Genomic DNA, 27,757 nt, shown 5'->3' on the forward strand with positions numbered 1-27,757 from the left:
TCATGATGTTGTCATGGAGCTGGCGCATGCGCAGTAGACACCATACCGCCTGAATCATCGAGCGAGCGAGAGAGAGAGAGCGAGAGAGAGAGAGAGAGAGAGTTGACTTTGGAGTGATGGGAGCCGGCTGAGCGAGCAGCAGCAGCAGCAGCGAGTGATCGCTCTCCGTGCTGCTAATCAGGTAAATTGCTCTTTCAGTTTGGAAAATGGTCATTTTCCAAGCGACCTCCGTGCACATTTGACCGTCGCTCTTGCTCACGACGTCGTCGACGCGCGCGTGTCCATCCGAGAAAATAAGCGCACCCCAATCATGTCGTCCACATCTGGTTCTTGCGTATGTGTTGGCGAAAAATGTCCGCTTTCAATGTGTGTGCTGTTACTTCGTGCATTGAATTCAAGAGTCGGAATCTGAGTATATCAAATGAAATAAAACTTGGTCTAAAAAAAAAAAAAAAAAAAAAAAAAAAAACGGGAAAAAAAATGCCGATGTCTTTCTTTCTGCTTGCCGGGGAGTCTCAGTCAGTCGACCGGATTTGGTCCAAATCTAATCATTGTCAATGGAATTGAAAGGCGCGTATCGTGTGGTCTATTTATGTCTCCTGGGGGTCGGGAGGACGCACGCTGGAGGTCTGTTCTCAGACCAGCGTCACAGATTACGTCGTTGGTGTTTTCAGGCTGACGTCATGGCGTTCAGCACCAAGGCCAGCTCACAGAAAAATGCTGCATGCAAATGGTAAGGAAGTCCAAGAACTTGGTGATTCTACTTCAGTGGATTTTGCAGGTGTCTGTACTTTAGCGTGGTATTTATCTTCTGACGACTTTTTTTTTTTTACTTGTACTCCCTACGTTTAAAAACCAATATCTATAATTCTACTCCTTACTTTTAAAAGACTAAATAAGAAGAGGTGAGATCGAGATTGTAATCTTGGGGTCTTTTCGGGCAGAAAAAAGAAAAGAAAAGAAAATGAACCAATAACGACAGTGACAGATTGGGAGAAGCAAGATATTACCCATCCACGGCCATATTTAAGAGAACTGTTGGATTTTGTCGGCCACAAGAGTGATGATTTGTGTCGAATGTGCTGAGTCTTGTGGCCTCTTAAAAATCACAAACTTTCTGGTGTGATTTTTTACCTCCATGTAGATTGTATTTTTCCAGTTGTTAGTTATCATTACCGAATTTAGCATCATAGTTATTTCACAACTTTAGCCATGAAACACGTTTTGATAGCATTCGCGAGCAAGCTCATCGTGTTATTTTTTTTTCCATTGCGCCAAGTTATCAAAATGGTTATAGAATTGACGGTAAAACAAATTTTTAAATTTTGTAGTTAAGTTTATTTCAAACTTTCTACTTGGAAGTACAGGAGTTGAATCAGTGCTCTATTTTTCTGTCTCTGTATTTCGTGAGTACTTTTGCCACCACTTGCCACGGCATTGAAACGATCTTAAAAACATGAAAATAATAAAAAAAAAACAAGTCTTCTTCCTTTTTAGAAATGGGAGCTGGTGAGCACATCTGCCTCGCAGTTCAAAGGTTGTGGGTTCAAATCCAGGCTCCTGCCTTCGTGTCTGGAGTTTGTGCCTGTTTGTGGTTTATTTTCCGGGCACTTTAGTTTTCTTCCGCATTCCAAAAACATGCATGGTCGCCTTCTGTACGTCAATTGAACAATCTTTTGTCACTTGCACGCTGTTAAAGACAAATGGGCTACGCTCATTAGAATTGTCTAATGCTGTTAGTCCCATGCAATGAGGCATCCATCTCTGCTTTTTTTTCTTTTTTTTTTGTAGGGATCAATTGACAGTCAAAAAGTAATGTCCTCCTGCCACTCCTATTGCAGCTGCTTTGGATCAGATTTAAATGATCAGAATTTCAATTATATATATATATATATATATATATATATACCCGAGTTAGCTATTTCCCATTTGCTTAAATTGATTTAATGTGTTTGTTGTGATTTGTTCTAGATTATAACAAACCTTTGCATGAATCCAGTAAAATCTTACAATTGAGTAATATCACATCAAACAAAAGCTAATATTTTGGGATTACTTGGTTCATTTTGGCCGGGAAATAGAAAAAAAAATTTTTTTATGAGACCTGGTATCAATATTTGATCACCCATTCTGTGGTGTTACTCCATCTAATGTGGTTACAGTTCAACAGAGACAGCAGATGAGAGCCCATGGAAGCTGACAAAAAAAAAACCATGAAACCTCATTATTCTCGTTTATGTGTGAAGGTAGTGAGTCATGAAATACAGTGAGATTGCCGAGGGTATTACTGTACACAGTTGGGCGTGTAATCTAACCTAATGATCGACTCTTTAACAAAGACAGAAGGATATCCCCCAATAGTCGAGAGTTAAGTTTGTTTCCATCCATCCATCCATCCATTTTCTGAGCCGCATCACCTCACTAGGGTCGCGGGCGTGCTGGAGCCTATCCCAGCTGTCATCGGGCAGGGGGCGGGGTACACCCTGAACTGGTTGCCAGCCAATCGCAGGACACATAGAAACAAACAACCATTCGCACTCACAGTCATGCCTACGGGCAATTTAGAGTCTCCAATTAATGCATGTTTTTGGGATGTGGGAGGAAACCGGAGTGCCCGGAGAAAACCCACGCAGGCACGGGGAGAACATGCAAACTCCACACAGGCGGGGACGGGGATTGAACCCCGCACCTCAGAACTGTGAGGCTGACGCTCTAACCAGTCGGCCACCGTGCCGCCAAGTTTGTTTCCTTCAAATGGAAAAAAAAAAAAAAAAAAAAAACGATATAACATCCGTCATGAATTGGATTCATAAATAAAAATTGACTTGAATAGTTTGACATTAGGAAATACAAAATGACAATTTAGCATACAGAAACTGGTGGGTGCAGTATTTATGTAAACATGCAAATTAAATTTGAAATTTTATAGATATGATAATCTCTACTGTATTGGACTTTCTGGAGCTGTGCTGGAACAGAAAACGAGTTGAAAGCAGAGAATTGTCCAACATTTCAGGGACAGCGACGAACATCTCGTTCAACCTCTGATTTCATTTATTTGTCCGAAGGAGAAAAACAAATAAAAAAAATACAGCACATGTCAGCACGCTCTTCTTTAGGTTTATACAATACTGCAAAGGGTGGAATAGTGCAAGGCTCTTTTCTCAATAAATGAGAACAGACCATTGCTTCATTACACGTTTGCATGTGTCGCGTCAACGTGTTATATAACTTTATGTGAGTCTGTGGGAGGTAAATGTGTTTATGAATGCATAAATGTATTATATGGAGATGTGTGTTAAACTGTGTGGGTGGCTTCATTCATGCGTTTCTTTGTGTTTGTTCAAGCAGGCAGACTGATGTGAAGGATGGCGTCTTGCTCAGAGATCTGTGGGTCGGAAAACGGCGAGCAAGCCCAAGTCAGCGGGAACTGCCAGCAGTACGGCGTCCGCTCCTACTTACACCAGGTAGAGCGTCTTTCCTCACGAGAAAGCGCAAGGGCAATTTGGCTTGGAAAATAAAGATAATATACGTCTCTGTCATCCAGTTTTATGAGGAGTGCACAGCCTCCATCTGGGAACGTGATGAAGATTTTCAGATTCAGAGATCGCCTAGCAGGTGGAGCTCTTTACTCTGGAAGGTGGGATTAACCATCAGTTTGCTCATCCCTCAACATTCACTGCTGTTACATTACAAACTAAATACTACCTGCAAATATTTCCCCTTTGTTTTTTTTCCAACCTCAGGTCTGTCTCGCGTTTGGCACCGTGATCTTGTTTGCAGGCCTGACTGTCAACGTCGTGGGCTATGCTACTCCGGCTAGGATTGAAGCATTTGGTGAAGAGGATCTTCTCTTTGTGGACAGGTACGCCGTGCCTGAGGGAACAAATGATTCAAAGTTTTATGGCATTTGTGTTACACTGGCTCCGACATAAAAGTATGCAGTGCTAATATGCATCAACAGGCGTGAACAGCAAATTAATAAGGCAACACGAGTCTTACTATAGCAACATACTAAATACAAAATGTCAACAGTATTTACTTACTTACTGAGATATGATAAGATTCAGTCTGGATTTTTGCGTGACATCGCCACACGTCTTGTTCTTCAACAGCCAGGCAGTCAGTTTTAACCGCGCGCTGGATGTTTGCAAGCTAACCGGGGCCGTGCTGTTCTGTGTGGGAGGCACCTCCGTGGCTGTGGGTCTCCTGCTGTCTGTGTTTGCCAAAAGCTACTCCAAAGAGGAATTATATCTGCAGCAAAAGTTTAAAGAGCGGCTGGCTGATTTGCATTCAACAGTCGGTAAGGTCAAGTTCTTCACCAAGAGACACACTATTGTTTGAAATGGGGTTGAAACTAACACAGCAAGTACGCTTTTGTCACAGGTACCCCCATCACGAGAGCACCAACCCCTGGGGAGGGAAAGGTGCCAGTTACACTTTCCAAGGTCCAAAACATCCAACCGGTAAACCCAAAGTCAGAAACCTGACAGCAGTCTGGTTGAAAGGGGAAAATATAATTTCTTGGCTGAATGATGGCTGTGTACTGTGCAGCCTTCGAGTGAGTAGACTGCGTGTATTGTCCATGAATGCAGACACGTTATCACGTAAAAGATCAGCTTACATGACGTATTGGGTCAACTCTTCTCGCTGTTGTTCGACAAAAACATTTCTAAGATTGCAAAGTTGACATTTCATGTGTATCAGCTTCATACCAGACTAAACACATCAAGGTCGTGAGCTCTAGCCTTCAAAAAAAAAAATATAATAATTGAAGCAAGACAAAGAAAGTAACCCAAGAACAAATCAATAGAACACAGCCTCTGAACAAGTCAACATTTTTCTTTTAAGTGGATTCACAATGTGTCGAAGAGGAATGTGGCGCTGCCGGAGGGGAGCTGAGCGGCAGCACGCATCATTAATGCTGAGCTGCCATTTCCCAATGCTCAAAGCACTGGGCGCACTAACCAATCACAGCTGCACAATACAAAAATCTTCAGTAGGCTCATAAAATCACCAGCACTATACTGTCTACATGTGACAATAAGAAACTTTGAGTCTCATTACAATCTGTGTTAGATAATTGTGTATCATTAGTGCAAATAAGATGATCCAGTAAGGACACACTTGAGAGTCTGAAATCTTCTCCTTGTCTTCTTGAGTAAAACCACTGAGAGGATGAGTAACCAAAACCAGACGGCCTGAAGAAAGCTACATTGGAGGGGTTAGGTCAAACTTACACAACCCAGTCTGTCAATTAAACAGCACAGATTTGGACATTTCTCATCAGTCAGCCATCATGGAAGTGTTGAGTTATTTTACTTTTGAAAAACAATTTCTGCCATAATCTACTTGGGTTACAGCAGGGACTCTCAAACAACGGATGCTAGATAACATTTCACCTCGATTTAATAGTTTGTGCATTTCAGTGGAATTTAAAGTGTTTGGCCGTGCTGTCTGGTCTCATGCAAACCAGCCACTGCTCACTCTGTGCCAATCTATAATACAAGGCCGGTTTGACGTTACCATGACGACCGGGCTGGAGCTGTTTTGCACCTCAAAATTTTCTTTTTGTGTTATCCTGGATTAGAGGAATAATACAATGGTCACAATTGTGTTTCTTGATTCATTTTTTTTATTTTTATTTTGTGCATCACTGGTGTAGGACCCTCCAGCAAACTTGCATAAGCAATGAAAATATGAATGTAAATTGACCTTTTACTAGCAGTTCCGTTGCTACCACAACCCCTCTCCATTTTCTTTGTTAGCAAACGTTTTTTTTCACCACACACAAAACACAAAGCTATATGATCAATATTTTCAAATGTTACCCCATCACAAGTCAGCTGCAATCCTACTGTTCAAAATGCAGAAAGCAAGATTTTAAAAGGTTGAGTGAGAGTTGAGTTAGCAGGTGATCAATAAATGTGCTCACTAGTAGTCTCATGCTGTGAATTGTGCGTTTGGTTTCCTCCTTTTGCTGTCCAAAGGCTGAAATTCACAAATAAGATATTTGTTCTCTCAAGAAAAATTTTACTCAAGGTTTAATCTATGTAACTTTATTTAACATCCAGTGTGTCTCCTGATGTAACTGTATTCTCCAAGGGAATTATAACGCATAAAGATCAACTGCAGTCAATATCCACAATGTAGTATATCTATTTTCAAACATAATAAAAACTGAATATGCTGGCCAATGTTGTATAAAACTGTATTCACATTTATGCCAAATTATAAAATTGGAAAACTTTGCTCTCTCTCTCTCTCTCTGTTTATATATTATTTAAACCAACTTTACAATTATTTTACTTTTACGAGTACAACTCTAACATGATGTACGTGAGCTGCTTTAATTAGTGTAGAGTACAGTGTTCACTGTAATCCATCAGCAGGGTCAGTTAGAAAGTCGATGTATGGGATGATAAGTGTGCTCTTTGAGGCCTCATTAATACACCCACATGTGCACACACTGAAAGGGGACGACTGGACCAGATAGGAGGAAATTAATGACAGATCCAGAAATAGCACCCAGAGGACGATCACCTTGAGCGGTCAGAAGTGAGTCATGGAGACACAACCATCACCACACACACACACACACACACACACACACCTGCACACTCATGACTCACACACACTTGGAGTCTTATATTGTATGGATGCCAAATCAAGAAAACTTGCTGATGAGAGAAAGTGAAGCCATCACCCGCATACAACCTAATAATACAATTGTATTCCATTCTATGTCAGCAATGTTTCGTTGGATTACAAGGCAACCAGTCATTTAAACAAATATATAATTTCCTCCATATCATATTATATTAATTCATGTGATGGGAATAATAAAGCAAGTTTAATTGCACAATGGAGGTCATTAATTAACACCCTTCCATTGAGTGCATTTGGGGAAGGTTGTTGCGTCTGATTAGGGAATAAAGAATGTGCTTGGCGTGTCTGCATCTTTCCACAAGTTACAATAACATGAACATTTTTCATGCCCAAAAGGGCAGCAAATTTATATATGCAAATGACCTTGATGTAACACACTGTGAAATGCAAATTCATCATTAAGGGCAGCAGTACACTTAATTATTATATTGCTCACATAATGATGATGAGGTTAAACATTAAAAACAAACAAACAAAAAAAAAACTATGTAGCAACTGTTTGTACATAAACAGTGGTTAAAAAAAAAAAAAAAAGTCAAATAAATGTTAGCAAAATAAATATATCAATATTTACTAACTCTTTGAGGTGGGAAAACCACAACAACTATGCCCAAATTTGAAAAGTGTGTCCTAATTTGAATGTTCTCATGTGACGAATGAAGGTTTTCGTGATGAAGGCAAAAAGCTGAAGGGAAACAGGGAGGCAAGGCGGGAAAAAAATAAAATCCAAATTATAAAACCAAAAAAGGTCCAGCAGGGAATCCATTGAAATCAAAACATTAAATCATCAAAGTCCAGAAAAACAAGGCTCAAAGTAACAAAAGAAGAAGAAAAAAGAAAAACTGAGGGAATAAACTCACCACAAAAGTAAACACGATTAACACAGCTCACAACTACATCAATGAACAGACACAGACTGAAAGAAACCAGGGAACTGAATACAAGCTGACCAGACAACGAGGCACACCTGGACAAGACACGAGTGACTGGAGGGAGCTGATTGGTAGACTCGAGGAAGAGGGCTAACCAGAACCAGCAAGACAAGAACATGGGACTCAGGAAAACAAGACAAAACATGAAACAAAACAAAATACCGTATAATCTACACAAAAACAGACCATGACACATTTTTTCTCAAGAGTCTCACCGCTCAGTCTTGAAAACGACGCTGGCACAAATGTAAGTACTGGAGTTTTCCGTCATTTGAAAATCACTTCAAACATGTTTAATGTGGGGCCTTGAAAACTTAAAATGTCTTTTGACTCTCTTGAAGCGCTAGCACAAAGCTTTTCCAATCATGTCGTAGTTATTCTCGAGGGGAAATAACAATGGTTATTGACCAACTGCAGTCCATTGTGGTAACCAGGTTCCACATCCAACCAACCGTCAATGTTTACTGACGTCGTCCATAAAATCACATTGGGATGAAACTAGACAACCTGGTTTAACGGTTTTAATAAGAATGCATTCAGATGACATTATCATACAGTCATGTAGCGCAAATGTTTCATGCGTACAGTGTCATTGTATAGTTTGTTAATCAGTTTTAATTCCTCATTAATCCAACACAAGTTTACCCTTGATACATGAACAGAAAGTTGAATATTTCACTGCAATGCTACGCCGCTACAATGAAGACATATTTGATGTTAAATAAATTTGAATGGTTTTCAGTCGAGAAGCTACTCCAAGATCTAATGTTTTGTGTTTCTTTCTTGTAAAATGTTGAATCCTTTTATAAAACGAATCTGATGTCTTTTGTGAGTTTTCCTCCTTTTCCTTACTGGTTTTATGTCGATCCCAAAACTTCATACACTTGATCTCTATTTGATGTGGAATCTTGAGATTGAAATTTGGTCCTCAGCTCTGTTTCCTAAATATTGGTACTCCTATCATCGTTTCTTTGGTCTAATTATCAGACTACATCATTGTTTTTCTTTCTAATCATTACCACTGTCCTGGATATCAAGGCTGCCTTTGGCATCATTTCCCTCCTTTTGACCTTCTTCGGTATCTCCATTTATGTTGTTTGAATGCCCAGTTATTTGGTCACCTGCAGAAGATGTAACTGAATTATTCTCAGCTGGAGTCTCATCCTTAGCCTCATCTGCAACCTCCTCCCTACTCTCATTTGCAACCTCTTCGTTACTCTCATTTGGAGCCTTATCGGTAACCTCCTCCCTACTCCCATTGGCAACCTCGTCCTTATTCTCATTGGTACCTTCATCCGTCCTCTCACCGGTACGCTCGTTGGCATCCTCATTCTTCCTCTCATTGGCAACCTCATCTCCAACTTCAGCCTTCCTCTCATCGGTCCCCTGATCCTTGCTCTCATCGGCAAAGTCCTCTCCGCCGTCATCCTCACTCTCATCTGAAACCTTATCTGTGAGCTCAACCCTTCTGCCGTCGGCAACCTCGTCTTTACTCTCATTAGCGACTTCCCCCTTACACTCATCGGGGTTCTCCTCCTTTTGTCCGTCTGAAATCTCATCCTCGTTGTCATCTGAAACATTCTTACTGACATTTGCCGCCGCCTCACTCTCCTCTGCAACCTTCTTTTCCTCACTCCAACTCTCATCTGGCGTCGCCCAATTCTCATTCGAGGCCCCCTTACTTGCATCCACGAGTTCGTCTTTCACTTCTTTTACGTCCTCTGCCTGCTCTTCAGACACTGCCGTTGCTTCACATTCATTTTCATTCTTTGCTGCTTCATTTTCCTCTTCTGCACCTCCTCTTGTGAAACTGTTTGTCTCCCTATCTGCCTTTTGTTCTTGGCTGACTGAAGCGTCATTTTTGGCGGTATTTTCAACAGGGGCCTCGTCCTTCTCTTCAGCCTTTTCGCCATTCTCCTCTGATGATTTGGTATCATCTGATGCAAGGTCCTGGCAACACAACGGAGATGGTTTGTGTCTCTTAAATCAAAAACGCATAATAGCTTACACATCAGCTGATGGCTGCCCAGTAGCATGATGTATTAAAAAAAAAAATAAAAAAAATCATTGTACTCCGGTCAAAACTGTACCTCTTGAGTTGACTGGTCCGGGGATTTAACATCAGCATTTCCATCATCAGTTTTGGAATCTAAGTCATCTGGGGAGAAAAAGGTGAGCAAATTTTTTTTTATTATTATTAAAAGACGTCAGATGTTAACATCGAGCCAACAATTTCATCTGGACGAATTACTGTTTTCTTAGATATAGAAACAGAAACAACGAAAAGTAATCCAAATTATTTCAACATGATAACGAATCCAACCAGTGATAATGTTCCAAACTGCCAGCCAAGAGCCACTTAATAAAACCTCCTAAGCCCAGTTGTGTAGTGTAATTGCTGTTTTCTACGACTACATTTGAGGCCACATAGCCCATGTTCTTCAGTCCATTTCAAGGGTCCATCAATCCTGAACATCATCAACCGTCAAATTAAATCAAATCTTTCTCAGGTACCGGTAGTGTAATTGACTTTAAGGTTTGTGCAAACACAGCACAAGAGGGACACCTGGTGGTCTTCAGGAAAACACTCTGCTTGTGTTCATGCGAGTAAACAACTTGTCCAGACAATGGAATCGGGAACATCTTTAAAAGCTCATAGGGGAAGGATCACAACTCACGCATACTAAATAACAATGTCACAACATTTCCTGATATCTTACCTCCCACTTATACGTACGGTATAAATAAAGGCATTTTCCCTTCATGTTAAAGCACCAATCATCGATCCACATACAAATCACGCTGATAGTTTACTGACTTGAGAAATGAGGACAAAAGTGTTATTTCCATGGCGACGACAAATCACTTGCTTTGGTTGTAAATCATTTTTTTCCAATTAGGAATATTAGCTTCTTACGGCAAGTGCTTAAAAAAATCCACCTCAATGATTTGACAAAATCCTGACCACAACTTGTTGGATTTTAGATCATATTTCATTGATATTGGTTTCATTTGCAGATTCCGCTTCCTTTCACTCTTGCTATTATTGATAATGTGTGTGTGTGGATTTCCTTTAGCCCTTAAAGTCACCAGAAAAAAAGTCTTGTTGCGTCATAATGAGCAACGTTTACAAAAATAAAATACAAATAAAAACTCCCAGTGCAAGCGGCCGTCCAATTTTTCCTGCCTGAGCCACTTAAAGTCCAGACTGAATAAAGACATCACAATGCAACACAACAGCAGCAAGACACTGATTTGCTCATTTCAAGTAATCATTAAAAGAAATGTTCGTTGGAGTGCTTTACTTCAGTTAACAGCGCAAGTGCAAACGAGATTAGAAGACTTCCAAATGCTAAACTGAAACATTATGGGAATAAGAACAGATCTCATGGATATTATTTTATGGAAATACATTCCGTTCATCTATTGAGCAAGAGCCCAATGGTTGAGTGGCTGAAGGAAGCTGTGGATGAGCAGCTAAGTGCTATGAAAAGCAGGTTTCCAAAAATAGGATCATTAATAACATGCAGTGATATACTTCGTACATTTGGATTGAAGCTGCGTCTGTGTTTCTTTATCTTTCGTTGTCATTCAAAAGCATATTACGTCATAAATCAGCGCGGAACATCAATGTATATTTGATGAGCTCTTGATTGAGTAAAACCTTGTTTTTCATTGACATGAGATGTAGTTGGTTGCTGCGTGCCATTCACTTTTGACAGATATAATCACTCGCTTAAAACAAAACAAATTTTTTTGGTAACAAAATAATGACAGACAAACCCTTTGTGAAGGGAAAACAAGATTTGAGTATTCTAGTGTCAAATTATGCTTTTAAGGATGCAGCGTAACATCAAATGTCAAACTTTTACTACTGTATTTTCACGACAATAAGGCGCACTTAAAAGTCTTACATTTTCTCCAAAATGGACGGGGCGCCTTATAAGCTGAGGACAGGGGAAGGGTGCGTGAAGGAGGACGCTAAAGCCACGCCCCCAGTAGGTATATAGTGCCGTGGTTTGCATTGTGCAAAACAACATCGGTTTGGCTAAAGACCCCCGAAAATGGCTCCTACGAAGAGACACGCTTACGAAGCACAGTTTAAACTGCAAGCTATCAGTTACGCGGAGGAACATGGGAATCGAGCAGCCGCAGGAGAATTCAAGATCAACGAATCCATGGTTCGCAAGGAAAACAAGCTTCGCCAAGTCAAGACGACGACGCTGAGTTTCCGCGCGGAAAAAAAAGAAAAACAAAACGCGGGGAACAAGGCGAGGTGGGCCGAGTTGGAAGACCACCTCGAGCAGTGGATTAATGAGCAAAGAACAGCCGGGAGAAGCGTCTCAAGTCACCATTCGAAGGTCGTGAAAATACGGTACTTAAAATAGTTAACTTTTCTTTCTTTTTTTTTTTTTTTAGGTGTATGACAGTTTAAGGAGAAATGAATCCCCATATGGATTCTGTTCGACTTTATGTTCCACTGTCCATATTGCTTTTACGAGCAGTGATGCAACTTTATTGGGAAAAAAAATAAAAAAAGCCAATTCTACATTTATCACTTTAGCCTCACAGTTAACACACTGACGTCTTGATGTAGCGCTTAATGAATCTAAATCACTCCGCACTTCTTATCATCACGCAGCGCAAAGTATATTTCTTATTTACGCCCAGTTGGATTCCTTCACCAAGCACGTAGCTGAGTTATGGTAACGTGTAAAACAACATGAGCGCCAGCTCTGAATGGCAATTAAGAAACGTTGCCACTCAGCAAGTGGGGCTCCTTTCACTAACCATAGTCCTGTTAAAACATTTAATGAGAGTATAGCCTGAATCCATGAGAGACTCTTAGCTTGTTTATATCAATTTGACATGCTGAGGGAAAAAAAAAAAATAATCCATCTGCTGGATATATTTTCTGATGGATTGGCTGCCCCATCTGTTATAGTCTCTCTCAAACACACCTAAGGCCTGTTGAATTTTATTACATGAGCAGTACTTCATAAGAATGTAATACATGAAATAATGAGCACCTTCAGCACATCTCGTAATTTAGGGTTAGGCTGTTTTAAAGTTCACGCTCTATCGTTCTGTCTATCATTAGTTAAATTCGATCATATTCCTAACATTGCATTGTTTTGCGCAACAACAAAAAATAAGCAGAAAAAAATATGAGAAAGAAAAAAATTATATTCTTAACTCAAAGTTTAATTAAACAATTAAATGTATTTTTCTTTCTTCTACCAAGTTCGATCCTGTGATGTTGAAAGGCATGACTATGTGTGTTTGTTTTGTTGCAAAGCAGCTTGATTTTTGCAGACATATTGCTAGGGGATGCAACATGGCCCAGTTCTTAACACCTTTTTTTTTTTTAGGTACTCCAGCTTCCTCCAACATTCCCAAAATATGCGTGTTCGCTAAATTGTTGTGAAAAGTGTGTGAACATTTTTTTTATCTACGCGTGGCCAGCTCGCCCACAGTCAGCTCGGCTCGACCTCACCCACGACCCTCATGACCTTTTAGCCTTGGTAGAGCTGCGCTGGATGGGGTGAACTTTTATTTCTGTTAATACTTTAAGACAGTGTCAATTAAAATTGAGCATTTTGATGCGGCACTTCAATTGGACCTAATGCACAATTTTATCTGCTGAATTCTCCCGCGAGTGATTATTATTCAACATGACAAGGGCTGCCTGGTAGAAATTTCGTTTTTAAATATGAAAACACTATTTACGTACATGCATACGAGGTGTGTCACAAAATATTTTGAATCCAAACTACAAATGACAAGTTTTCCCCTTTGAAGTAAAACCCCAGGCGTCTTACACACTTTCCCAGCCTTCTCTGTTACGCCTTCATGCGCTCCCGGGTGGATTCTTGGGGGATCCAACAGAGCTACGTCCTCAAGGCCATCTCGATGTCGGGAAAGAGGTTGAGGTTGCAGGGAGATTGCTCCAGCACGGTGATGTTCTTCTCAGCCAGGAAGTGTCAGATGCTCAGGGCATTGTGAGCAGGCGTGGCGCCATGAGTTTGTCGTGCCGCAACTCTCACCTCTTCTCACGCACTGAATGAAGCAAACACTGCAGGATGTCTTTGGAGACCGTCTGACCCAAACTGAAAGGTAAAACTCGTAGTTTTGGAGTTTGGGTTCAGTCCTGAAACGTCTCTGACACACCTCGTATGAGCCCTTCTGCTCCACAATTCAGCTCTATGCGATACATGACGTGATATAAACATTTGCAACATTTTGCCCTTTAGTTTATACATTCTGCGCTGATACCTTGCAAATTCGATGTGTTTCTGTGAGCTGTGCAAAGCAGCTTGGATTTAAAATGACAGACGTGAGGAAAATGTGCGCCTGTGAAAGTGTCAGATGCTACACTCTGCATGTCACAGTTAGCACCCTTATATGTCGCTGCTGAAACACTTGTTAACAGATAAATGTGCCAGATTAGTGCTGCCACACCGCACTTTAATCCCCTAATCCTGCATCAAAGGGTCATAAAGAACCTTTTTCCTGCTGCAGTAAAAAGGCGAGATGAGAGGCCCCAAATAAAGGAGGCGATATGGAAGCATGGCCATTTTTCCACAAATGTGAAAAGCACACACACACAGGTCACACATTACACAAAAATAACATGTTGCTCACACAATCCCTTAAAATGATGTGTGCAACGGGGAAAAAAATAAATCATTTCAATGTTGCCATCCCTCATCCTTTAGCTACTGATCCTCTTTTTGACTCCATCACAGCATATTTGCCTTTGTGCACATGCTCCTGTCCCCCAGTGCTCTTTTGCTCTGACAGGCATTATAGATACATATGCTAACATGGATAATTCTCCCTGGCAGCATCGCCTTCTATGACACCAGAAGTACTGGGTTGATCTGGCTAGATGACGTGTACACAGGCATGCACACAGTTTTTGGGACAAGTCTAAAAAACGAGATTTTACATGACAATTTAAATGGAATGACTTTCAAAACAGTAACAGTCCGGCATTTTACTGTTTTTGTTTTTCTGTTTTTTACAGTAACAATGATTAAATTGTGCATTCGCAGGCAGTCAAGTATGTGCCAGTGCCAATATCTTTTTAACAAAGCAAACAGGATACATTTGTAGAAAAACTATGTAAAAAAAAAAAAAAAATTGCTAATTGAGGAAAAGGGGTTCTGTCTGTATCAATTTAAAAATAAAAAATAAAAAACAGTGAATTTCACACTATAATGTAACGCCTCTGAAAAAAAAAAAATAAACAAAAATGTTTCATTGTTTTTCATGATGACTAGTGTCTGTTTTCAAGTTTCCATGCGGACAACAGTCCAATACATGTTTTTAAAGTTTTGAAAATACTGTCATGTTTTGCTGTGAACGCGGCCTTAATCTCACCTTCAAACTTTGATGCCCATCCTTGACTGGGAAGGGAAATAACATAAGTGGACATAATGGTGCACCATCATGTGACATTCGGTAAATTGAATTTGTTCCTGCTGTATTAAAAGACGGAGCCTCGTACATGAAAAGGAGGCAGCTGGCTTTTCAGAACATGAGGTTTTGTGTGAGTGAATACCCTTAAGGCTTCAATGCTGGCCCTGATGTACCTGGCTCTATTTGAAAATCACTCTACACCTCCACTACCTCCAAAAGGTTTGACACAAAGGGGCTGTAATATTCTAAAAGAGAGGGAAAAAAAGATTCTGCCGCAAAGAAGACCTTGGACTATGAGTTACTGGGTCTCGAGCAGCTCACCTCCTTTATTTGCAAAGTTGTCATATGTTCACTATTAAGCAGTTTTGAAGTGTTATTCATTTATTAGTTAGCATTTATGAATTATGAAACACAAAAAAACAACAATAAAGTGTCAAACCTAAAGAAGCGAAAGTCTGTACTGTACAAGCACAAAATTATGTTCGTTAAATAAATAAACACTTTTTACAATATTTTCGAATGGACTAATTTCTTAACCCTAACTCCTAACCCCAACTCTTAATTGCAAAGGATTATAGCATGGTGTGCATTATTGATGTATGCCAAGTTAGGAAAAAAAACTGTCAGGTCAGTGACTTTTCCAAACATATGGCCCGCGGGCCAAAACCAACCCACTCGGAGGTACAATCCGGCCCGCAGGATGAATTTGAAAGTGAAAAAATACATAAGAAATTTTGGTAGTGGGGACGAAGGATAATTTTGAGAATTATTATGCTCATACAGAAAATGGAATTGTAATGATTCCTTGGTCTTAATAAGTTGATTTAATTTTAAATTACTATATTTTAAAGTTCCAAATAACTATGACAAGTTTTGTGTCTGACAATTGTGTGATCAGTTCTAATGCACACATGTAGATGAAAAAATGAAGTTTTTTTTCTCAAGAAATCTGAGGTTGTTTTGTAAAATAAAATTTAAAAAAAGTCATTAAATCTAAAGATTTTCCTTATGTACTTGTTTTATGTATTAGGTTATGGTATATATTATTAGACTTTTCAGTTTGGAATATTGGCTAATATTGTCATCATTGTCGTAGGACAGCGGCAATATATAAAACACCACCATGTATCATTAAAATGATTTTTAATCCATTATTTTTAGTCCAAATTTCAAATTATTGTCTCCTTGCCTTGAGGGTGAATTGAATTTTGAGCAATGGCAGTCATGTTCAGAAGAGACTGAAGAAAAGAAAAAATCCATTATTTTTACAGTCCAACGAACAGTGGACAGCCACCTCGTCTTCCTTGCCTATCCTTCATCATGTCCGTATGTGCGGATCTCTCCTTCCAGTAACAGGCTCTTTTGTTGATTTGCGGAGCAGCAATATGGTCCCAGCAAGGGGCACAGGCAAATTCATATCTGCTTTGATGACTCGAAATTGAGAGATTAACCAAATGATAGGCAATTATCCAAAGCCCTTCCCATCTCCTAGCCTTCAATATAGCCATGTATTTTTTTTAATCTATTCATTATATTTCATTCCACATGTACTCTCTTTTCTCCCTATCTTGTATTCCCCCCTCCATATCTGAGTCCTTTATGTTCACCTTTCATAACAGCTCATGTGCCCTCACTTATAATAATCTTTCTCTTTACTTATTCTGCTGTCATCTTTAATAAATGGTCAAATTTTAAGGAAAAAAAAAGAAACCCATCAAGACCGCATTTCTATTCATGGCATAATAGCATCTGCAGTTTGGTTGTCTCCAAGATTGAGAGAGAGAGAGACAGAGAGACGCACTCCATGACCTTTGCTGCATGACTTGTTGCACTCGTGCCAGCCTTTTCCTCGTGTTCACTGTCACTTGCATCTGTGTTCACTCTAATGAAGCAGAAAAGTCGCACGCTTTCCACATTTTTTTTTAATTTTTTTTTACCAAATTCCCTCGGTTCCCACCAGATGACCGACAGTGAATAATGGGATTACGCACAAAAAGTGACCTGTCTGTCATATAGTCAACGCGCAAGTTTCCGAGTTGCTTATTTCTTACTTATCATTTCTCAGATTCCTATTTTACAATCCCTGCTCCTCGTATCCAGCACTCTATCTACAGTATAACCACTTTTGTTCTTCTTCTTTGTATCTGTCTTCTACGTTTCCTGCTGTGCTCTTTCTGACTTTGTTTTTATGCCTGGACTTTCGGTAGGATTTCTTAATAAAAGCAACTCCTCCTAAACACCTGAACCTGAAAAGTTTACATGATATCGAGTGAACAACAGTGAGCAATCTACAATGCACATTTGCAGTTGATATATATTTTGGGATGTTTTTGTATGTGAATTGTTTGCTGGATATAGAAAGCATCACTTGCAATGTGCAATGACAGCATGAGGGCAGGGGGGAAAATATTAAATTTAGCTGTTGCTTTAGGTCAAAGAGTGAAGGGTAAATACATTTAAAAAAAATACCATCTGTAAATGATTCAAAAGATTGGGTCCATTGTCTGGTCTTGTATCCTGAGATGTTTGTCTCTTAATCTAATCTGTGGTCAAGGTCACACAAGGGGAAATGCAACATCTAGATTTACATGGTGGCAGGTCTAACAATTAAAGGTACAAAGATGATTTGGGGCACATTTAAAGGTTTTCCAGAAGTTTGGATTGTTACAAATGCAGAAATACTCGCACACACACTATTTGTTCACATGCCAAAAGCCTGATGAAAGATGAAGACAAGCAAGAATCTATGACAAGCAACAAGGGGATGTTACTGTGACTGCTGCAGTAACAGAGGTCACGCTAAGGTCAGCCAAAGCCTGTCAAGTCCCCTTATCTGTAAATTTGCAATGAGCATGCTTTAACGGGAAATTGTGGGCATATTTACGGTATGAGAGCAGAGTGAAGGTGACGTCATGTGTTTCTTGTAAAAGTGCTTAATGTCATCGTTGCCTACTTTCAGCATCTGTCGCGGAGCAACTGCTCCACTTAGCGGCCGTTTGCGAAGGCAGCAGGTTGCATAAGATTGCAAAGGCTTGCAATGACATCATTGCAGGCTGCACAAGACATGTGAGCAGTGTTGCTGCGGAAAGCCGTTTGGGCATTTATTCTAAATGCTTGACATCCAGCTTTGTCCTTAGTAGTAAGATCATTTATTTGTCACAACTAGTGCCACTTTTGGCCTGCTGTGCTTAAACTGGATAGAAAGGATATTGAATAAATGCTTTCTGTATGCTACCAGTAGGACATTTCTGTAACATGTATGACATTTATGCACACTAGTAGGACATCGTTGGCATAGGACAACTACATTACTAGTCAGGCATGTGCACACATAGCCGGTAGGTGGTGCTCAAGCACCTGCCCCTTTGCCCTGGATGAAAAAGTACCCTTTATGCTGCAGTCCTTTTTTTTTCTTCTTCATTCATCTATATTTAAAATAATAATAATAATACCCTCTGTGTCATCAATGTCATACGTGTTTTGATCATCAGACGGGCATTTCCCAAAACATGCATGTTAAGTTAATTGATGACGACTCTAATTTGTCCATAGGGGTGAATATGAATGTGAATGGTCGTGTGTCGAATACCCTTTCCATGGCTACAACTGAATTCAAAGATCAAGGTGTATTACCATTGTCACAGAGAGTCATGCTCTGTCCACTCCTCTTCAACCTGAGAGAGAGGAGTCTGGCCTGAGAAATCTCCCTGACGATGGAGGACAGGTTCTCCCTGCTGCCGCCATTGTGGTTTGGAGGCGAGGCCTTCGACTCGCCATCGCCACTCTCAGTGCTCTGGACCGCTGACTTTCTCTGGAGGGAGATTAGGTCAGGATTACATTGACTGTGAGGAGCTGGACACTGAAAATGAGACTCTGAAAAATGGCAAACTTAATATAATGAGATCGTTTATGTTCTCCCAGATTAACTTTAAAAAAAAAAATGTTTTTTTTTTTTTTAAAGTTAAACACACATTCCATCTTAACAGTCAGAGGAAGATCTTCCTCTGTAATCTTTGTTTTTGTATTTTTTTTTTTTTTTTTTCGTCGAACATTCATGCTCAAAAATGAGTTGAAATTAGTGAAACAAAAAGCACATGATTCTTACATTTTCATTTTGTTTTGGGGATCTGTCGATTGGTGGCAGAGTGCCCATTTTCATCCTGTAAACAAAAAATCAATTGTCATCAATATTATTGTTAAAAGTAGTGCTATTAGTGGTAGTAGTAGTTGTGGTAGTAGTAGTATTGCTATTCTATCGCTTTTTATCTACAGTTACATTTATGGGATTTTTAAATGTAAGTTCAGATGGAGTTGCCAAATTGCACTACAAATTGCACTACAAACCGAAGCAGAGCAATTCACAAATATTTCCAAAATATAGGTACGGTGGCCATATTATTACAACATATAACAGCAGCGTGATTTCAAACGCAATTAAAGAAAACAAGCAGGTATAATTGGTATCATTTAAGAATTCTGTTTGTATACGGCGAGAGAAGCATGACCGAGTGAACAGTCAACAACTGTAGAAATTCACCAGCACGAAAACATGCTACCCTAATATAATATCATATAGTGTAGCACTTACCCATTGACCCGCCGTGCCCCTCGAGGTTTGCTGAACAGCAGGTCGGTGTAGGAGAGCTTCTTAAATCTCTCTCTGCCCACGGCCACGTAAAGCTGACCGCTCTCCAGCTGAGGGCCATCAGTCACCTGCTGGCCTTCATAAGTGTAAAGACTAGCACAGAAAGAGAGAACCAGTCCAATGGATTCCTCTTTTGCAACAATTAATTTATAACAAGGAAAATACACGATTCAAAATATAACTGTACATGGCCAAATGTATTGGTGGTTTATGTGTATTTCTGTACACTCATTCATAAGATCTACTTGTGATGTCAGAGGTCACCCGTGTTAGACCCTAGGACTGGCTCATCTCTTCTAATTTATCACAAAGGTGGTTAGTTCATCCAAGCATCCATTTCGGAACTCAGTCTACTCAGGGCGCAAATGGAAATACAACAATTCACACTTAAATACCTCAGAACTGTAAGGTAGACTTGCACATCTCCACCAAGGTCCCCTCCTTTAGTTAACAAACTGATTTAAAAAAAAAAAAAGATGCGTCCCAAGACTTTTGCCCATATGTCTACAAATGATTCCTTAGCCCAGGGCATGTCCCGTCAGTCAGACGCTGCTCAGTTTGAATGACAACGTAGACAGACAGCTTATTGTTTATCAAGAAAAAACAAACCATGTTGCACTTATCATACATAATACCTTCTCACACCGCCGAGGACTCTCAAACCCATCTTCTCTGTGATCATCTGTAGGATCCTCTCAAACTGGCACAGCAGCCTCTGGTGGATGAGCAGCCTTATTGCAGGGTTCAGAGTGTCCCCGTTTGCCACCACACTGGATACCAAAGTACAAGCATGGTGCAGAAATTACTGATTTCAGACCGGTTTCAGCAGATTGTGATAATAATAGACCAATGTTGTTTACAATAATTTTTATATTTTCTGAATTGGTATGTTATAACGGCACATCCATGAACTAAGAGTTACGCATCTTGTATGAGGGGGACCTGGACTCACAATATTGGACACGGTTCCTTAATTGGTTCCAAGAACCTAGCGGACACAGAAATTCGATTTGGGGGAAGTGGTTTGGCCTGGGGAGGAAAAAAAAAAAAAGAAAGTTACATAACAATATTATATGTACAGTGTATTACAATAGGTAAACATTCACTTGCTCTGTGGAGACAACTGGGAAAAATCCATCAGAAATTGTAAACAGGCCTTGTCATAGTAATAAAGGTCACCAAAAGTAATATCAAAGCTTGTGATATGGAGACCTTTATTTTGGTTTTTTTTAATGCAAAGAGAAAAAAAACCGATTTTTTTTTATTTCCACAGCAAGAGAAACTCCCTCATCCCTACAACGTAGTCCTCTGTAATATTATGTGATGATTGCATAAAAAAAGGCACAGCTGCTCTCGTAACACCAAGCAACCCACGGTGACGATACATTTGGCTCCTATGCAGATAAAACCACAACAAGTAACACATTTTAATCAGGAATTTCCAAGACAAGCATGTGTGTCTCTTAAAAATGTACAATAGGAGGGCAGAAAACTAAATCTTATGGATCCTATTACTATTATCACATTTTGCAGGTAATAGTTATCTAAACCTTATATTGTACAATCTACATGATTTCAGGTAGACTACTATGGATTTTTTAAGGGTTTAAAATAATCCATGAACACAAAGAAATTGCAAGAATAAGAAACACAGCTGCCACCTACTCAGACAGTTAAGAGCTCTTACCACTGATTGACACAATCAGCCATGTTAAATGGGGGTGGGGGATTTGTGGTCCTTGTGTAGAAGATTGACTACATTAACGTTAACAGGTAATCAAGTAACCAAAAGCACTCAAGGTTCTGTAACAAAATCTGTCTCGCATTGCATGCAGGGGGGGAGGGGGGGGGGGGGGGGGATACAAAAATAAACTAAAGCAGGAGCACAAAGAATAGTTGGAATGCTTAACATGTTGCAAAGGAGCAGACACAAGAAAAAAAAAACATTTGGTCCCGCTCAGATCTAAACGATAGCTTGGTTTGAGCCAGCATTTTGGAGCACATTTAAAAGTTGCAAAGATGCTAAATTAATGTTTAAATACACTGGAACCTGTAACTGAAATTATACAATTCATCAAAACAACACAATTTTGGGAAAAAATATTGTGTCTCTAAACATGTCAAAATCTATGGATGTTGAACGGCCGTAATGCGTGACGTGACGTCATCTGCGATATCAAGCAACACCTCAGTAAGCACCAAAAGATCCAAACTGTAATTGGTAATTATGAAGAGAAGAAGAAAGTGAGAAGAGAAAAAGAAGACTATACACTGGAGGCTATGTTATGTAAGCAGACTGGCATTCAAAGCCGTAAGACTCCAGCGTCACCGTGTGTCGCCGTTTACCATTTAACATGATAAGGCAATGCTTTGTTATGGTAAATCTGACGAGATGTTGGAGACACATCTGCAATGTGACTCAACATTTACATGATAAATCTATTAAAGGGGACATATTTTGCCAAACCAACTTTTTCTATAATTTGGGATGAAATATTGTTCTCTGTGGTGCCTCAGTAAACATGTAAAATATTAATTAAAGTGGTCCATGCATTCCTGAGTTCCAGATGTTTTTTCTTTTGCTGAGAGGACTGAAATCAGGTCATTCGAATTTCTCGACTTTATCTACGTCACTAGCGAAGAGCTCCGCCTTCCCTCTCTGTTTCCGAGCCCAGCGTGCTCTAACAAGTGGGTCTTCTTCACAGAGGCAACCAATCAGAGGAAAGGGAGCGGTCTTAGCCAAATATGCACAAAGCGGATACAAAACTGGGTCAAACAGAAGTAGCTGTCAGAGGGGGCTTTTAGGGACACACGTATGACAAAAGTGTTTTTTTTTTTTTTTTTTATATAAAATTGACACTTTTATACTAAGTCCATGTTAGAGAGTCACTCTATGGAGGTCTAAATAAGACTGAGGGCTCGATTTTCATAAACGGCGTAAATCTGGGGCGGTGGTCGACACAACTATGAGCAGATTAGGCCGGTGTCGGTCATCTCGTAGACCATCCGACAGTGGGCGGGCAGCTCCATTATGGGAGCCGACTTTTTTGCCGCCAATCAAAGCGTCTCCTTTCACGCCCATTAAATGTGGCACAATAACAGGCTCGACAGAGACATGGCACCGTTGCGTGAGTGGAGCATTGTTACTGCTCTTAGCCGGTGTGGCAACAGACAACGTGAGCAAGTAGCCGTATTAAATACAGAATGAGCCGTTGATAACCACTGGCGGCTTAAATATATCTCTGGTTTATCTGCAATCTCTGTCTAACTGTGCCCCAAATAAATTCACCAAAATTGCATTAGACCAGCAGTCTAGCCTGCAGCGGCTGTTCGATGTGGTCTGAGCAGGCGACTTTCTGCCACCAAATTGTCACTCGACCGGGGGGCATCTCCAAGGGCACACCCTCGCTGCGCCGGAAAACCTAGCTTGTCACAGAACGGTCTGCCAAATTGGCAAACACACGCAGCAAGTCTCACGCTTGTATGAAAATCAAGATATGCCAGAAATTGCGGCCTGTCGCAGATCTCTGAAAATAGATCGCTGATTTGACTTAACAGTGGATAACCTATTTTTACACTTCCATGACTCCTAATAATGTTCAAACGTTCCTTTTTGCATACACTGCTAATAATTGCTTTGCGATGACCATAGTTTGACCCTGTTTGGGACTAGCCCTATTTGTATTTTCTAAGGAGCCAAATTTTGTTTCAAAATTTGAACAAATTGGAGGTTGACCATGTTTAAAGTCATCCATCCGACTTTACACTTTACTTGGGATGTGTTTAAAAATAGACCTCAATTTGCCGTGCAACATGGTATGTTTCATTACAAGCATGAAAACAGAGACCGACACCATAGATTTGAGAATGACATTCTGCAGTGTTGAAGTATCAGCCTGTCGCAAATAATAGAATTCGCTGTTGCTGGACTTCGCAAATGGAGGAGGAAACTGGTTGGGTGGACCTACTAAGAATCCATCTTAGACTCAATAAACCCAGCAAATAAGATATGCACAGTCTCGGTTTTTGTCTTACCTGCAGTGGAAGAGACTGTAACAGCCTTCTCTTTCTAGAGCTGATCTGTAAATAACTACAGACAAGAGAGGTACATAGTGAATAGATGTGATCATCTCAGATATTCTGAGTTATTCCTGTCAAATGAAGTGTTTTGTTTCACCATTTGGGGTTGAAAATATCACAAAGACTCAGCAAAACCGGACTTATGTCGACCGAATTTCTAAGTAGCAGCAAATGGATCAGTTATCAGATACATACAATACGGTATTTTATTTGGTTTTCCTTTCAGAATCAATATTTCCTATGTCATACATTATCCCACAAATGTGGGCCATTGATTGCAAATGACATGTGAACAAGTGGACAAAAATGCATTTTTCTAACATTTGTTTTATGTTGCAATGTTGCTCAAGTAAGCACACAACATGGGAAGCTACATTTTAGATTTTATTTTTTTTTTTTTGAATTCACAAGACTTTATCCGCAGGTGAGTCCAACATCATGAAAAGCCATCTGTTCACTAAGAAATGGATTTGCAGTAACCTTACTTATCAAAAGGTCATTTTCTGACCTTTTTGGCCACCAAATTAGGTAACAATCCACGTAATATCATCCTTTCTACAAACTTAACAGAAATCAGAGGGCTCAGTTTTTGGGGGATGCTGTCATAGCGGTATTAATTTAACAATGTGTTTATTATTGTGGTTGTTTTTACAGAGGCCTTTCCAATATTTTGCTGACTTTATTATTTGAGTGGCTAAATATTATAATTACCTCTCAGGAGTGCACTGGAGTGCAGTTCTACATCGCTGCAAACAACAAACACAATAATAAACCTATTGTTAATGTTAACTCTCGTAGTGTCAATCAAAACTGAACATTATCGTTGTAAGGGCAGACGTTTTGATATACAATTGCAAGAAAATATACGTCAACCCTTTAGAATGGAATTACCTGAAAGTCTGCATACACTGGTCATAAAATGTGACTTCAACAGGGTCACGACAATAGACAAACACGGTTTGCTTAAACATATACCACAAAAACAATTGTCGTCATGTTTTTATTGAACACAACATGTAAACACTCATTGTGTAGGGTGTAAAAAAGCATGTGAAACATTGGCTATAAAACCTGCTTGAACCTTACCCGAAGTTGTCCTGGAGGCGGGCTACACCCTGAACCGGTCGCCAGCCAATTGCAGACTTTTGTAACCCTTTCCATCTTAATGTATGATAATGATTCTTTATTGTAGGTCTTCTGAGAGCTCGTTTTGTGTGAGGTGTGGTCCACATCAGGCAATGCTTCTTGACAATAGCCAACTCAAAACTTGGGTGTGTGTTTTTTTTTTTTTTATAGGGCAGGCCAGGTATAACCAACACCTCCAATCTCATCACATTGATTGGACTCTAGGTTGGCTGACTCCGAATAATTTACAGAGAAGTCATTAGCCTCGGGCAGTGTTTCCCATCCTTCAATGATCCAAGGCACCCATTTCAAAATTTGAGAAATCTCACAGAGCACCACCAAACAAAAATGCCACAACAGGTACGAACACTGAAATTATGACAATCTTGACTCACAAATATTGGCCTGTTTGATTAAGCGCAAAGGTGATACACGCACAGGAAGCCTTATTCTGTTGTATGAATGGCAACGTTTATTGTACCTTCCGCCATTTAATGTAAGGGCATTTGATTGTTTTGTCTGTCACTATGCGTCGCTGGCAAAGATAGATGAACAAAGATGTATTTGCAATTACATAAATCATTTCCAGCAGCCCTGATGATCGATCTCGCGTGGCGCACTGGGGCGCAACTGCACTCAGGTTGGGAACCAGTGGCCTATCGGGGTTCACATTCTTTTTCCACGCAGCCCTGTGAATGTTTACAAGGTGCGTCCAATAAAAACAATTCAATTCAATGAAACTTTTGACCAAATGAAACGTTGGGACTTAGATGAGCATCAGACCACATTTTATGACCAAGAAATCAAAGTCATTCCAAAGGGTTCGCATATTTTTTTTCCATGCAACTCCGGCTTTTTGTATTGGATTTCAAAGTATGCCCTATAGGTGTTGGGAAAGTGAGTGCATGAAACAATCACAAAACAATCTTCATAGCTTTGATTAGGAGGGGATAAAAAAAAAATAATATATATATAGTGCGCATTTGATTTACAGCAAAAGACCTTAATACTTGTGAGCCACTGCACTGCGGCCTTCAGTAGCGCAAATCTCATTAGACATAGCAAGAGCTCCCTTATTTTTAGACCACAGTGATGCACGCATCTCGCGCGTGATCTGATTTGCCTAAAGCGGTGACTCAGCTCGGCTGCAACTCAGCAAAGTCACAGTCCAACGCCACTTGGACAAGAAATGCAAACAAATGTTAGTGCAGGTGAGAAACGGACGGCAGCATTAACTAGATTTCTATCCATTCAAAGCGTTGTCTAAGTGGTGTTGCCAATACTAATTGAACTTAGAATTTTGTGTTTTTATCAGAACTTTGACTTTGATTTACGCATTTTTAGATAAGATAAAGACACTTTATTGATTCAGTTCTGTCTTTTTTTTTTTTTTTTTTTGTTACAATGGTCGAGCACAAATGTGATCTTACGGCACACTTTGCAAACAAATGAGCGTCAGTGTGATCAAGAAGGTTGTGCCATATGAGTGACTTCCATTTTTTGTCGCATTTCCAAAGCAAATCCATCATGTTACTTACTCTAACTTTTTAAATCTCTCTCTCCCAGCAGCCACGTATCGCTCCCCATTCTGAAGTTTATCCAGGCAGTCCACTTGATGCCCCCCACGCGGGGTGTAGATGTTCCTGACGGCTCCAAAGGGCGCCTGGATGCCCCCCGTCACCTCCCTCAGTAAAATCTCAAAGTTGCTCACTCTCTTCTGGTTAATCACGAGTCTGCGGGCTTCGTAGTAAGGGTCACCATTGCGGAACATGAAGATGTTCTTCACCACCGGTTGGGACAGAAAGTTCGGCCTCTCCGAACCCATCCTTGTGCGTAAAAGTCGTTTTATTTCCGATCAAGTCTGATGCAAAATGCGCGCTAAGCGATTACGAGCCATCAGAAAAGGCTTTCTAGGAATTCCATCTTGGCCAAACGGTTTAAAATGAAAATGATCACAAGAGGAAACAACACGGTGAAGCCATTTATGGCAAATGATTTCCAAAAGCGGCGACAAAGACAACAAATAATGTGCCGGTTGCTGCGACTGAGAGCCAAACGCGCCTCAGCTTGACTCAAGTGCCTCGCGGGAGCTCATCTGTTGGGAAGACGTATCCATGGCAACGCGCCTTACGTTTCCCGAGCGCAATCGGCATGCGGTCTGGCATCGAGCAAAAAAAAAAAAGGCTCGTCGTTAAGCCAACACGTGCAACACAGCGGCCCGAATACTGCGCACCGAACAACAACAACAACAAAAAAAACATTTAGGTTGCGTCCAACCCTGCAGCACACAAAGTTAATTAGGCATCAAGGGACCCAGTGGCCGCTTGCCAGTGACATCCCCAAAGTGGGACAAAAACAACTTTGTTGTCCGCTTGCGCACGGCATGTACTTCACACTTCATTGTCGTCAAGCAACTGTATGTGTTGCATTTATTGACAACATAGAGTCAGCTGTAAACATGATTTTATTTTTTATTTTTTTTAAATGTCATATTTTCTTTTTCGTCACTCTCATTGGGTATTCAAATTCAAGAGCGATATGATGTATTGGTGTCACGTATGAAGTGGCTTTTTGTCAAATATTAACATGCATGTAATTCTATTTTACAACCACTTGGCGGTGCCAGAGTACAGTGTACGAAAAAGCATACTGTACTGTACCTGAATGATGCCAGCATATGCCATTTCTTTATGGAAATATGTGACTCTCTGTGGTGAATCTAAATAATATGAGTTTTTGAATTATTATTATTTTTTTTTTTAATGTGACATTGTAAGCGTATATGTGCACAATTACTGCGTAACTTTATATGATGACGTTGTGAAAGTCAGTCAGAATCATCTCAAGACAAAATACAGTTCAGGACCTTTGAACTCTTTAA

The 27,757-nt window shown here is 40.1% G+C and overlaps 2 protein-coding genes across 3 annotated transcripts; one reads left to right on the forward strand and one right to left on the reverse strand.

Moving 5' to 3' along the window:
- Nucleotides 1–34: 34 nt before the first annotated feature.
- Nucleotides 35–6,252, forward strand: nrsn1 (neurensin 1). 2 transcript variants are annotated; one of them, XM_061776298.1, is made up of 6 exons: nucleotides 35–181; nucleotides 3,352–3,467; nucleotides 3,548–3,640; nucleotides 3,747–3,865; nucleotides 4,116–4,303; nucleotides 4,387–6,252. In XM_061776298.1, the coding sequence occupies exons 2-6, from the start codon at nucleotides 3,369–3,371 to the stop codon at nucleotides 4,488–4,490; spliced, it is 603 nt and encodes a 200-aa protein (XP_061632282.1). In that variant the 5' UTR covers nucleotides 35–181; nucleotides 3,352–3,368; the 3' UTR covers nucleotides 4,491–6,252. The 2 variants fall into 2 exon arrangements, with proteins under 2 accessions (XP_061632282.1, XP_061632281.1); XM_061776297.1 differs by having other exon boundaries at nucleotides 42–181; nucleotides 3,349–3,467.
- Nucleotides 6,231–26,981, reverse strand: LOC133479377 (doublecortin domain-containing protein 2-like). The gene is made up of 9 exons (XM_061776291.1): nucleotides 26,415–26,981; nucleotides 23,707–23,761; nucleotides 20,624–20,700; nucleotides 20,307–20,441; nucleotides 19,615–19,764; nucleotides 19,132–19,186; nucleotides 18,660–18,837; nucleotides 9,692–9,759; nucleotides 6,231–9,551 (listed from the first exon to the last, which is right to left on the reverse strand). The coding sequence occupies exons 1-9, from the start codon at nucleotides 26,699–26,701 to the stop codon at nucleotides 8,610–8,612; spliced, it is 1,947 nt and encodes a 648-aa protein (XP_061632275.1). The 5' UTR covers nucleotides 26,702–26,981; the 3' UTR covers nucleotides 6,231–8,609.
- Nucleotides 26,982–27,757: the final 776 nt, after the last annotated feature.

Source organism: Phyllopteryx taeniolatus, chromosome 6, assembly GCF_024500385.1.
Source record: "Phyllopteryx taeniolatus isolate TA_2022b chromosome 6, UOR_Ptae_1.2, whole genome shotgun sequence".
Taxonomy (NCBI): Eukaryota; Metazoa; Chordata; class Actinopteri; order Syngnathiformes; family Syngnathidae; genus Phyllopteryx; species Phyllopteryx taeniolatus.

Coding starts and splice junctions, on each gene's coding strand:
- LOC133479377 (XM_061776291.1), bottom strand. CDS start 26,701: ATGGGTTCGGAGAGGCCGAACTTTCTGTCCCAACCGGTGGTGAAGAAC. Junction 23,762..26,414: donor GAGAGATTTAAAAAGTTAGA/GTAAGTAACATG, acceptor TCTTGTCTGTAG/TTATTTACAGATCAGCTCTA. Junction 9,760..18,659: donor CATGACTCTCTGTGACAATG/GTAATACACCTT, acceptor TTTTCTCCCCAG/ATGACTTAGATTCCAAAACT.
- nrsn1 (XM_061776298.1), top strand. CDS start 3,369: ATGGCGTCTTGCTCAGAGATCTGTGGGTCGGAAAACGGCGAGCAAGCC. Junction 3,866..4,115: donor GATCTTCTCTTTGTGGACAG/GTACGCCGTGCC, acceptor GTTCTTCAACAG/CCAGGCAGTCAGTTTTAACC. Junction 4,304..4,386: donor TGATTTGCATTCAACAGTCG/GTAAGGTCAAGT, acceptor CTTTTGTCACAG/GTACCCCCATCACGAGAGCA.